General features: G+C 45.6%; 1 protein-coding gene across 1 annotated transcript; it reads right to left on the minus strand.

Annotated features, from left to right (window-relative positions):
* Positions 1-7,796: 7,796 nt before the first annotated feature.
* Positions 7,797-8,756, minus strand: LOC150043603 (vomeronasal type-1 receptor 4-like). The gene has a single exon (XM_090322432.1). It carries the CDS (start codon positions 8,754-8,756, stop codon positions 7,797-7,799), a length of 960 nt encoding a protein of 319 aa, XP_090178558.1.
* Positions 8,757-13,029: the final 4,273 nt, after the last annotated feature.

Raw genomic sequence — 13,029 nt, forward strand, 5'->3', positions numbered from 1 at the left:
GTATGGTAAGGACACTGTCAGTATCAAGCAACCTAGAGAATGGTAAATCAATGCAGTGGATATAGCTCACACACAAAGGTCTTGAGAAATAGATCTGAGAACGTATGAGAATGACCACACAGGATGATCAGTTCAACTTCACTCCAGGGAGGCAAACAGGTTCCACACCACCAAGAGTTAATAGGAAAAGCCTAAATATTATGAGGATTTAAAGTCAATAACGAGACACCCAATGAGGTACAGAGACTGATACACAGGAAAGATTACAGTGGATTTACACTTCAAACCAGGTCCAATGTCCACTGGTGGGACTCAAGGATTGCATTGCATCAGCCAATGAGAGAAAGCATCGGATACCAAGTTGAAGTCCTGATCTCTGACATGTAACAGAAAAAAGGGAAAAGAAGCAGTGAAGTGAGTCCTCACATTACACAGAAGGTGTTGGATGAGGATGAAGAGATCAGACAGCCCGTCAGCTCCTTGTGTGGAGTCACCTCACACTGACTGTCTAATAAGATGGGAAAGTATTCAACACTGGAGAAGTTGATGGAGTGCCACACACACACACACACACACACACATATGTGGGTGTAAATATATATACATATATATGTATATATATATATTTTTTTTGTTGGTTGTGGGGCTTGAACTCTGGGCCTGGACCCTGTCTCTGAGCTCTTCAGCTCAAGGCTACCATTCCATCCCTTGAACCACAGAGCCAATTCCAGTTTTCTGGTGGTTAATTGGAGATAAGAGTCTCACAGACTTTCATGCCTGGCTTTGAACCATGATCCTCAGCCTCCTGAGGAGCTAGGATTGCAGGCATGAGCCACCATGCCTGGCGATGGAGTGCTATATTAAGGTGAAAATTTTAGAGCTAGCAGAGATAGAGAAAATGCAAGCACTGGTGACAAGATGGTTTGGGGGCTCATAGCTACAACCCATGCTATTCAGGTGGCCAAGATCTGAGGATCCCAATTCAAAGCCTGAGATGTTATCTGCAAGAAATCATCAAAAAGCTGGAAGCAGAGCTATAGTTCAAGTGGTACAGCACTAGCTTTGAGCAAAAACATTCAGTGACAGTGCCCCAGCTCTGAGTGAAAGTACCAGGACTGGCACACACTCACGTACATACATATATAGACACGCACACACACCCACAGTAAAGGTGCTTTTCTGATTCCTCTTGTAAAACATTTGAAAGTAATCCTCATGGCTCAATATCTCCAAACAGTCAATATGAAAGTTCAAAAATATAATCAAGAATTAAAAATTATGAACAGGGGGAGCCAGTGGAACATGGGGACTTATAAACAGGAAAATCACAGGGGAAACAGACTTCAAAGTCGGTCCAATGTCCAGTGGTAGGATGAAAGGCTTGCAGAGCGTCAGCCAGTGAGCAAAAGGTACAGTACCAAGTCTGAGTTGTCGCCTAAGGCCAAAATAAAAGAGCTAGGCACTGGTGACTGTACCTAGCTGCCAAGAGGGTGAGATCTGAGGATCAAGGTTCAAAGCCAGCCAGGCCAGGAAAGTCCAAGACTCTTATTTCCAATTAACCACCAGAAAATTAGAAGTAGACTGTGGTTCAAGGGGTAGGGCGGTAGCCTTGATCTAAGAGCACGGGGACAGCACCCCGGCCCAGAGTTCAAGTCCCATGACAGCCAAAAAGAAAAAAATATTTTATATACAATCAAACAAATATGTATATATGTATGTCCACACACACACACACACACACACACACACACACACACACGAAAGAAAATAAAATAACCAATGTGCAGTGGTCTCCAGACTACACAGAGCCCCTGTTCCTAAGGATACTTCTCCAGAAAGTCCAGTGGAGACAGCTGGACATGCAGGGGCTTCCTCTCTCCAAAGCACAACCCTGGAAATTCCATTAGTTCTCTGTATCAGGAACACAGGGCCACAGTGCTGGTCACAGAGCAGCGTCATGGAAGGGGGGGGGAACCCTAGAATATAGGTCATTTCAGACATCCTGCTTTGTCATTGGCTATCACCCACTTTGCCATTGGCTGACTCCTTTTCCACAGACTACATCATGCTTTGTCATTGGCCACATCCTTTTTCTTTCCTTTTTTTTTTTTCTTTTTTGCCAGTCCTGGGCTTGAGCTCAGGGCCTGAGCACTGTCCTTGGGCTTTCTCAAGGCTAGAGCTCTACCACTTGAGCCTCAGCACCACTTCTGGCTTTTTTGTATGTATGTGGTACCAAGGAATCGAACCCGGGTCTTCGTGCATGCTAGGCAAGCACTCTACCACTAGGCCAAACTCCCGGCCCATGGCTACATCCTTTTTCATTCACTGTTTCCTGCGTTTCATTGGCTGCATCCTTCTTCATCCACTGTATCCTTTGATTTTTTTTTAAAATTTCAATTTGTGCAGGTCCCAGGGATTGAACTCAGGGCCTGGGTGATGCCCTGAGCGCCTTCTGCTCAAGACTCACGCTCTGCACTGGACCCACAGAGCCACTCCCAGCATTTTCTGTGATTAATTGGAGATAAGACAGTCTGGAACTTTCCTGCTCAGGCTGGTTTCCTACTGCCATGCTCAGATCTCACCCTTCCCAGTAGCTAGGATTACAGATATAAGCCACCAGTACCTGGCTCTTGCCTTATCCTGTGTCACTGGGCTCCTCCTGCTTTGTCACTGGTGGGATCCTGCTTCCTCACTGGCCGGATCCTGGTTTGTCACTGGGTGACCATCATTCCCTCGACGACCTAATAAAATTCCTTATAACAGACAGCACTGTGAGTAGAAATAGAATGCGTGAAGAAAGGGATTATCTAGCAGCTGTGTGTGTGTTGATCAGGGGGCTTGAACTCTGGGCCTGGGCGCTGTTTCTGAGCTCTTCAGCTCAAGGCTGACTGTGATGGAGCTGAGCAAAGGTCCAGTGTACTTTTACCACGGTGGAGGTTGTGAGGATGCTGCAGGCAGGAGTGAGGACGGTATGTCTTCCGGGTTGAAGAGATGGACAGGATCTGGGCTGTTTCTTGCATGGACTCTGGCACCTCCTGCTGGGTTTCCTGAAATGGCTAAACAGACTGGTTATAGGCATTTGAAATCTCCCAGTATTTTCCCGTTTGCTTTCTCTGATACAAAGAAGAATTTAAGACATACGCATGACAATTTGGCACTTTTTTTAGTAAGTCCTCTGTTGCAAAATCGTATTGGAATTTAATATTGCATTTTAGGCCATTGTACATATACTAACCTACACTGAGACCAAATTAAATTACACAGAAAGACTAACTTCAAGAAGCATTTGCATCTAAAGTTTAGCAAGTAATTTTGAATTCATGTTGACAGTTTTTACATATTTTACACAGGCAGACATGGGACACTTGGGCACAAGCTTTAGATCACACTTAGATTTTCAAAACAAGGAAAACGGCCAGAGGCATAATGATATTATTTTGCCCACTCAGGATGGGATCATGTGGCCAGTTAGAAAAACAAACATCTAAAAGCAAACACTTTTGCCCTGAAACAAACAATGTCTCACAAATAACCAAGCACAGAATATTTTTAGACAGACAACTTTGCTAGCAGGACACTTTCCTTAATTTGAATCCTTTTCAAAATATACTTAGTACTGTTAAGAGCCCCTATTGGGGCAGGGAATGTGGCCTCGTGATAGAGTGCTTGTGTAGCGTCGCTGAAGTCCTGGGTTCAATTCCTCATAGCACATAAACAGAAGTAACACTGTAACTAAGTAGTGGAAGGCTAGTCCTGAGAAAAAGAAGCTCAGAGATAGTATAGAGGCCCTGAGGTCAAGTCATAAGACTGGCAATAAAGAAAATAATAGAATACAGGGAGTCTTGTTCAATGTCATTGCTGTCATGTTTCTTCTTATCTGGAATAACATATATATGTAGAGTTCATCCCCTTTGTAGATCGATCTGGAGTAACACATATGTAGAGTCCATCCCCTTTGTAGATTGAGGAACATTGGTGTTTGTTTCTTTTCAAATCCCTGACCCTGCTCAGTAATTAATGTGTGTGGTATGGGTTATTATTTGGAGGCAGGCAATTTTTTTTGCTCGTCCTCTGGCTTGAACCTTCAGGGCCTAGGCTCTGCCCCTGAGCGTCTTCTTTTTTTAATTAACATTGATTTTTATATCATATTTCCAATATCATGTTTAACAAATAAGTATTCAAGCAGGGAGTCGCTATATACAATCACTCGTGTTTAGATTTTCGAACATAATTAAAATTAAGCTGAGGGTTTGTATGTCATAGATACATATTAGTATATGTAATAAAACATCATGTCTATAGAGTATATAGCCCATCATAGATTTTTATGTCCATGTAGTTATGTTTATATCTCCAAGACCCTGTCCATAATCTTGGGGACTCACATTTGAGTCCTCGCTCTGGTTCTGTTTGGACCTAACATCCATATATTAAGGATAGCATGCACCTTTTGTTCCTTTGGTCTTGCCTTATCCCTGAGCTTCTTTTTACTCAAGTCTAACAGTCTACCACTTGAGTCACAGCACCATTTCCAGCTTTTCCTGTTTGTGGCTCTGAAGAATCAAACCCAGGCTTCATGCATGCAAGGCAACCACTCTACTGATAAGCCACACTACTAGTGATCAGGCAATTTTTTATTTTATGTTTAAGAAAATATGTTTGAAGCTGACCACCAGGGGCTCATGCCTGTAACCTTAGCTATGCTGGAAGGCTGATATTGAGGATCATGGTTCAAAGCTACCCTGGACAGGAAAGTCTGTGAGGCTCTTATCTCTAATTAACCACCAGAAAACTGGTTTAGCTGAAGAGTTCAGGGACAGTGTCCAGTCCTGGAGTTCAATCCCCAAACCAATAAAAAAAGAAAGAAAGGGAAATGGATTTGAATTTTTTTATTATAAAGGTGATTTCACAGGAGTTAGTGTTTTGTGTAACAAGTTATGAGTAGAGTTTTGTTTAATTACTTTTTTTAACGAATCCTGGGACTTGAACTCAGGGCCTGGGCACTGTTCTTGGACACATTTTGCTCAAGGCTAGTTTTCTGCCACTTGAGCCACAGCACCACATCTGGCTTTATCTGTGTATGTGGTACTGAGGAAATGAACCCAGGGCTTCATGCATGCTAAGCAAGCACTCTACCACTAGGCTATGCTCCCAGCTCCTTCCTCGGGGTTACTCAAGGCTAGCACTCTACCACTTGAGCCACAGCACCTCTTCTGGCTTTTTCTATGTATGTAGTACTGAAGAATCAAACCCAGGCCTTCTTGCATGCTAGGCAAGCATTCTATCACCAGGCCATGCTCCTGGCCCATGAGTACAGTTCTTTTGGACAATGTCACCCCTTTTCACACTCTTTCCCAGGCTATCTCTCCCATCTCCACCCACAAGTTGTATGCAGTGTTTTCCACAGAGTCTATTGAGCCCCACTGCTGCCTTTGCTCACCCTTGCTCTCCATTTTGGGGAGAATGTTACTACTTCAGTCCCCTTGCATACGATAGCCCCTAACAAATAGCTCCTATCATCTTTGTTCATATATGGACCATTGGATTATGTGTCCAATGAATATTGAAGCTGGGTAGCAGTGGTTCATTCTGTGATCCTAGCTACTCAAAAACGTGTGCTATGAGGATCACGGTTCAAAGCCATCCTGGGTTGAAAACTCTGTGAGACTTACCACCATTCAATCAGCAGATTACCCAGAAGTGGACCTGTAGCTCAAGTGGGCAAGTACCAACCTTAGTCTAAAATTGATCAAGGAGAGCCCCTGGGTCCTGACCTCAGACTGAGGACAAGCACAAAAACAGAGAAAGAAGACAACAAAGCAAACCTTAACAAAAGAAAAAAAAACCCAAGCCCTACATGTGAAGGCGCCTCCAATAATTTAACAGAGGAGAGGAAACTCTTGATAGCTCCAGGACCAGCCCTGAAATAAAGAAAACAACAATAGAAAATGACCCCAAACACAAAGCTTTAATGTAAAATCTCCTCCTACCATAATCATCAAAGAGGGAAACTAATGAGAGTTCAACCTATGAAAGCAGAATTTCCTAACTACCAAAAAATGATGATGATACTGTCAGTGTCAAGCAAAATACAGAAGGATAAAGAAATGTGTTGCAGAGAACATACATCCAAGTCTCAGAGATACATATGATAATACATTAGAAAGATCTTCAATGGTAATGGAGTTGGTTTCACTCCAAAGATGCAAATTGGCTCAACACAGACAAATAGTAAACATTAAGGCCATAAATAGAATGGAGGATTAAAACAAACACTCCGGGAGCCAACGGTATAAAGGCTAAAACACAGGAAAGACATCAAAGAAAATAGACTTCTTACCATATGCTGAAGCTAGCTTGGAGGCTTGTAGAGAGTAAGGCAAGGAACAAAAGCATCAGGTACTGAGATTGAGTACTTGTCTGTCTCTGATCAAAAAAGTTAACCAGGATGAAATAAGCAATGGCCATTGACCTCAGGGCTGGGCTGGAACATTGTGTTCGAGACATTGTACAGAAATTCCAGTGGAGACAGCTGGACCCCAGCAGGCCTGCACTATGCTGGAAGGGGCAGTTTGCTGTCTGAATCAGGAACACTGATCTGCATTACGTCTTTGCTATACTACCTGTTATAGAGTAGAAGATCTCAGCCAGGAATTTGGCCTAGGGTGAGAGTGCTTGTCTAGAATAGATCTCCAAACAAGGTGATTGGAGATGTAAGAATATGTACCATTGCTCTGCCTTGCTCTGTTATTGACTGCATTCTGTGGTGTCCTTGGTTATATATTCCTGTGTCAATGGCAGAATCCTTTGCCACTGGCTGCATATTCCTTGCTTAATCAAATGGTTGTCAATGGCAGTATCACTACTTTTTTTTTTTAATTGAACTCTGGGTCTGAGTGCTGCTGCCCCTGAGGTCTTCATCTCAAGGCTAGCACTCTTAAAAAGTGAGCCACAGTACCAATTCTGGTTTTCTGGTGGTTCATAGGAGATAAGAGTCTCAGGGACTTTCATGCTCAGGATGCCTTTGAATCTCAATCCTCAATTCTCAGACTTCTGAATAGCTAGGATTACACCATGAGTCATTGATGCCTGGCTTGTATCCTTACCTTTTATGGGTTGCTCATTTGGGATTTTGTTTTTAATTGGTCATTTCTGGGTCATGCAGTGTGGACCTGGTGGCTGTTCCTTAACTCCTTTTCCTCAAGGCTAGTGTTCTACCACTTGAGCCACAGCACTACTTGTGGCTTTTTGTGTGATGAACATAAGAGTCTCACTGACCCTTACAGCCAGGGGGCCTGAGAACTGTAAACTCCCATTTTAGATTCCTGGGTAGCTAGGATTATAGGCACGGGCCACCCCTGCCAGACTGTGGCTGTATGATTGCTTATAGACCAGAGCCTGGTTTGTCATTGGCTACATCCTCCATCGCAGGGTGGATTCTGCTCTGTCAGTGGATGGCCAGCATTCACAGGATGATCTCATCAAATTCTGTAGCGCAAACAGCAGTGATGGTAGGACAAGAAGGCAAGGAAGAAGTGCACTCTGTAGCAGCTGTTTTGATACAAGCAGGAAAATGCTTTAAATTTTAATTGGGTACAGAAAGTAGATTTTTTATCCCACCAGTAATATTTTAAAGGATTAAACAATATAAAAATACAAAAATTTGTCCAACACAAACAATGGAACAGACACAGATAAAGGTACCTCTATATTGAGAAACTACAGCATATCTGAATTTGAACATCAATTCAAGTGCTCAATACACGCACAGTCTGTCCTTGTATATTACTGGAATATTATATGCTTTGACAGCCACTGAATGCCTTCTGACAATTGGTAATCCTCATGAATGGAAGGGAGAATGGACATTTGGAAAGAATTTTATTATTCTTCAGGAGCAAGAAAGGAAACATAGTTGGGTAGCATGATGATAAAATACAAATGATCACTTCCATGGTTTGGATCTTCACTGGTGTGTAAAAGTAATAAAAGTTCACGATGTTGTTGGAACAATAGAAGAAGACAAAGCAGCTGACCAGCAGCAGGATGGTGTGTGTGGCCTTGTTCTCAGGCGCTGGCTGGGAGGCCAGGCTGGGACTGTGGAGGTGCTGAGTTCTCTGGTGGTGTTGGTAGAGGAGTTTCACCATGTGGAGGCTGGTGGAGATCATGAGGATTACAAACATGAGATCTCGAGCCAATAAGACACAGATGTAATGCCATGATGTAGTCGGTTTAATCACCTGAGTGTTACAATATGCATTGGAAAACCCAGAGCCAACAAGAGTGAAATTGCGTTTGGCTTTCATATCAGTAATGACTGGGACATACATAGCCATATTGAGAATCCAGAAGAAGAGGAAAGAAGGGAAAATCCACAGTGAGGACTTGGATTTCAGCCACACACACTGGGCCTGGACAGAGCTGATGGTGATGGCCTGAAACACACTGAGGAGTGAGGTGGTGCAGATGGAAAGCCCCCGGGTGACTCTGAAGAGGAACATGACAGCCTTGCAGCCCACATCATCCAGAAAACGCTGAACTCCAAAGGATGCCATGATATTTGGCAGAAGTGTGAGGGGGAGGTTCAGGATGTTGACCAGAGTCAGGTGCATGAAGATGGCATCGATGGGCTTCTTCAGATGAGGCTGGACTAAAAACGTGTAGAGATAGAGCAGGGAGAGCAGGGAGTTGCCCATGACGCCAACACACAGCTGGGCTATGAGGAAAATCCCCCATACAGATGCACCCTCAAACATCGTGAATGGCGTTTCTGATGTTTGATGGCTGGAGCAGCCAGAAACCCAGTACAGGCAAGAGGAAGGAGTGCAATGGATTATTGACCCATTGTACTGAGAGCTTCAGGAAGAATAGGAGGAAGATGACATTCAGTGTCATGCCCAGGGGTGGCACTTCTGGAATGGGTTCACAATGTTCATGAGAATCTTAGAGGACAGCAGTAGCTGAGATTATATGAGGGAATCCCTGGATCATACCAGGGTATCTATCCCCTCAGTATACCTGTGTGACATACAAATTTTCATATTATCAGAAGGTTTATATTATCTTCACATTGTAGCATTTGTATTTGTGTGTGTGTGTGTCTGTGTCTGTGTCTGTGTATTTGTGTCATCTTGTTCCTTGATCTCAGGTCCTGAACGCTATCCCTGAATATTTGTGGGGTAACTGTTATGAAAATGTCATAGCTATACATCTATCTTTATGCTGGTTAATTAGCAAGAAGTCCCATCAACTTTCCTTCCTGGGCTAGCTTTTAATTCTGATCCTCAGATCTTAACTTCTCAGGTTACAGGCATGAGCCAATAGTTCCCAGCTACAACCTCTCCTTTCAAAATAGAGCTTCTAGTAATACATCAGAAAATTACAGGCCAGGCCTTAGTTCAAACTCTAGTACTAGGAACGATTTCCTTAACACCACAGGAAAATTTCAAGGTGCAATGACTCCTGGGTAGAAAGTCCAAGGTGAGGGAAATTATTGGGTAAAGACTCAAAACAAGCTTGATGGGAGGAATGGAGAAATAGTGGTGATGTGTAAAATATCTTCACACACTTCCTACAAACTTGATGAAGTAGTGTATTTATCCTGCTATTATATTAGCATGGCCTGGTTGTGCAATGCAATCAGTATAGGGTGACCAAAATCAGGGACTGTAATTGTATGTTCATGGTAAATATCAAGAACAAAAATCTAGGCAAAGGAATTGCACAAATGAGTCTTGTACTATGGTAAAGCACTGGGGAAATGAACAGGAGTTTAAGATTCAGTGCAGGCTTAACATCATCCATTTCTCCTATACTTTAGTCACAGGAGTCAAAGTGATAAAAATACAGGAATGCTTCCAGCAACTGAGCAAAGCTACCATGCAGTAGATTCAGTATCTGTAAGTGATGAACACTTTTTATCATGCAGAAATATAAGGTTATGATTTCCGTGTTCATGATGCACAGAGCATCATATTTGTGAGCATTGAAACTTCTCTCCACTGAGGTGGGATGAGTGAAGGCATCTGATGTGTGGACGGATTGATAGTTATAACTACTATAGGGTAAAAAATGGGACAGGGACATTCAGTTGACACCATATGGAAAGGAAATATACTACTCATGGTTGTCAGCAGACTGGGAAAAATTAGGAAGACTGGTGTTGTTGGGGGCTGAGTGTGGGGTCAGAGTGACCTTGATCTGCAGAACTGAGTACACAAGGAAATAAGCTGTTATCATGATGACTTTGGGCTATGTCAATCACTTCTTGTTTAACTGATCTGAGACTTGATTGCTGTTTTGTACGAATGGAACCCCTGGTAGTTTCCTGGTTTTAAGAAAATATTTAAGATTGGAAGTAAAAAATAAATGGGGCTACAGTCTTATGCTCACAGCCTTATGCTATAGTCTTAATCTTGCCTTAGTCTGCAGTCTTGCGCTGCTGACTTGAGCTGTAGACCTCCTGACTCCATCTGTTTGTTTCTTGTCTTCTTTTCCAAGTCCTCACCCCGTAAATCAAGAATCCCCATTTGCTGCCAGATGGCTCCGGCAAGGTGTGACATTGTACAAAGAGAAATGTACTCAAGGAAGTGGTGCTGTGGCTCACGCTAGGAGAGTGCTAGACCCTGAGTTCAAGCTCACAACTAGCAAAGAAAATCTATGGCAACTTGTGACATGGTAACTCTTCTGTACATCACCGTTCTCATAACCACAAAAATAATAATCACAACTGAAATGAGAGAACTGGGAAGGGTGCGCCATGAACATTTGTCTTTCAAATGATTGGTATGGTTTATGGATTCATCTGGAGATTGGCATCAGTGACTCTCTCCAGCCAATATTGTAGCTACTCAGAAGATTGAGAGCATATGATAGTGGTTCAAACCCAACCTGAGTAGGAAAGTCTGTGAAACTCCTATGTCTCATAAAGTACCTAAAAAGGTGAAAGTGGAGATGTGCCTCAAGAGATATAGAGTCCCAGACTTGAGCACACCTGCTAAGGAACAATTCCAAGGCCCTGGTTCAAGACACAGGACAGACACAAATACATAAATAAATAAAAACCATTCGTATAGCACACTTTAAATTAACAATAAAAAACTTATGTGTTTCCAGCGTTACTGCAGATACAGTTATTTGAGCACACATTTTCATTTCTAGGCTCCCTGATGAAAACATTGCTGCAAGTCCATTTCCTACCACAGCAGGGAGGAAAGTAAAGCCAGGTAAAGAGGATCATGAAGTCTTCTGACCTCTTCCTACCTCATGGGCTTCTCACCGCTGAGATCTCCACAATCCTGCACACGAGAGCAGCTTCCCTGCAGCCTCCTGGCGTCCTGCTTAGTCTGCTCTGCCCAGCCCCTAATGTGTCCCAGGCCCGGGGTGTTGAGTCCTTTCCCAGTGGACATCAGTCACTGTCTCCTGCTGTCTGGATGGCCTTGTTTCCTGGGCTTCAGTCTGATGGCCCCAGAGAGACACAAACCACTTTCACAGGTCCATAGGAACCTCTTAGACAACATGCTAAGTTGATTAATTAAAAGTTTACAGCATTACCACTGCAAGATGTGTTTTCTCCAAGTCAAACTCATGAGAAAGTAAACTTCAGGACACAGCTAGTTGTGAAAAGTTTTAATTGAAGCCCTGGATCTGTTGAGAGCTGTGGGCAGGTCCCAGAGCGCTCTCGCCCTTCCCTACTACAGCCTGGCAATGAGGTGATTATGTGCCCAGGGCCTGCACAGCAAGGAATGTTGTGTGCAGAGGTTAGAGGACGCTAGGACCTCACCGCCCAAGGGTCATCCTAACATACAGCTGTGCTTAGAGTTCAAACCCCGTAACATAAAAAAAAAAAAAAAAAAAAAAAGGAGAGTAAGAAAAGACATAAAGAGAGGAAATAATCCATAAAGAGAAAATACAGAAACACATGAAACGAATGCTCGTTCCGTTATACAACATGATTGACTCCAACACAATCATAGTCACAGATTTTACCATCCAATCTCACCAAACAAGAGGTCAGCAGAGGAAAAGGTTAGCAAAGAAGCTTCTGAGTTAAATGACCCCACTGCGAAAACGGACTTAAGAGACGTCTGCGGAGGATTCCACCCAGCACGCCTGCAGCTCCCATCTGATCAGGACGGCATTGAACGACGCAGGGTGACCGAAGAACACGCGGGGCACTGGGGAAACGCCGGCGCCGCCCAGGCCGGGCGCGTCCTCCGCGGGGCCATCTTCCCTCCCCATCCCGCCGCCGGGAGCGGGCGCCGCCCCCACAGAGCAGCTTCCCCGCGCCTCCGGCCCCGCCCCGCGCCCCCGGCCCCGCCCCGCGCCCCCGGCCCCGCCCCGCGGCCCAGGATGCCGTCGGGAGCTGACAGAGGGGACGGAGGGGGGACGGCGCCGCCCCGCGCCAACCACACCCTTCAGGAACCGGAGCGGCCTCCCCTCAGCCTGGGCGCCGCCCTCCTCACGAGCCGAGCCAGGACGGGGACCGCGCACGGGAGCGCCGCGGGCGGCCCCGGGGTCCCGGGAGGCCGTAGGCCGGGCCGGAAGTCGCCGGGCCCGGGTCGGAGCCCCGCCGGCTCCGGAGGGGAAGCGGAGCGGCGCACGCGGCGGGGCCTGCGCAGGTCGGCGCCATCTTGTCCGCACGCGGCGGCCCTGGTCTCCCTTCACCCCCGAGCCCGAGCCCCGGCTCCCGGCTCGCCTCGGCCCTGCAGCCCCGCGCGGCCCGGGCCCCGCCAGCCCACCCTGCGCTGAGCGCCTCCGCTCCGGCCCAGGAGGAGGCGCCGCCGGGACCCCAGCACAGGCCCCGGGCGGAGCCCAGCCAGGCCCGCGGGGCGGACAGCTGCAGGCCCCACCTCCAGCACGGTCCACGCAGGGAGGCGGGAACCCAGCGGGGAACCTCGGGGGTGAGCGGAGGGAGAGCGCATTGGTTCACAGCACCGCACACGCGGAGGACGCCGTGTATTTCAGGTGAAAACGAGGACGCTCAGAAGTCCAGCAGGAATGTGCCTGCCCTCCCCCCCTCCATGCCTG

This window comes from Megascapheus bottae, chromosome 31 (genome assembly GCF_031878675.1).
Source record: "Megascapheus bottae isolate mThoBot1 chromosome 31, mThoBot2.hap1, whole genome shotgun sequence".
NCBI classification, from domain to species: Eukaryota; Metazoa; Chordata; class Mammalia; order Rodentia; family Geomyidae; genus Megascapheus; species Megascapheus bottae.

What these genes read in the sequence shown, in the direction of transcription:
- LOC150043603 (XM_090322432.1), bottom strand. Translation starts at nt 8,756, where the DNA reads ATGTTTGAGGGTGCATCTGTATGGGGGATTTTCCTCATAGCCCAGCTG.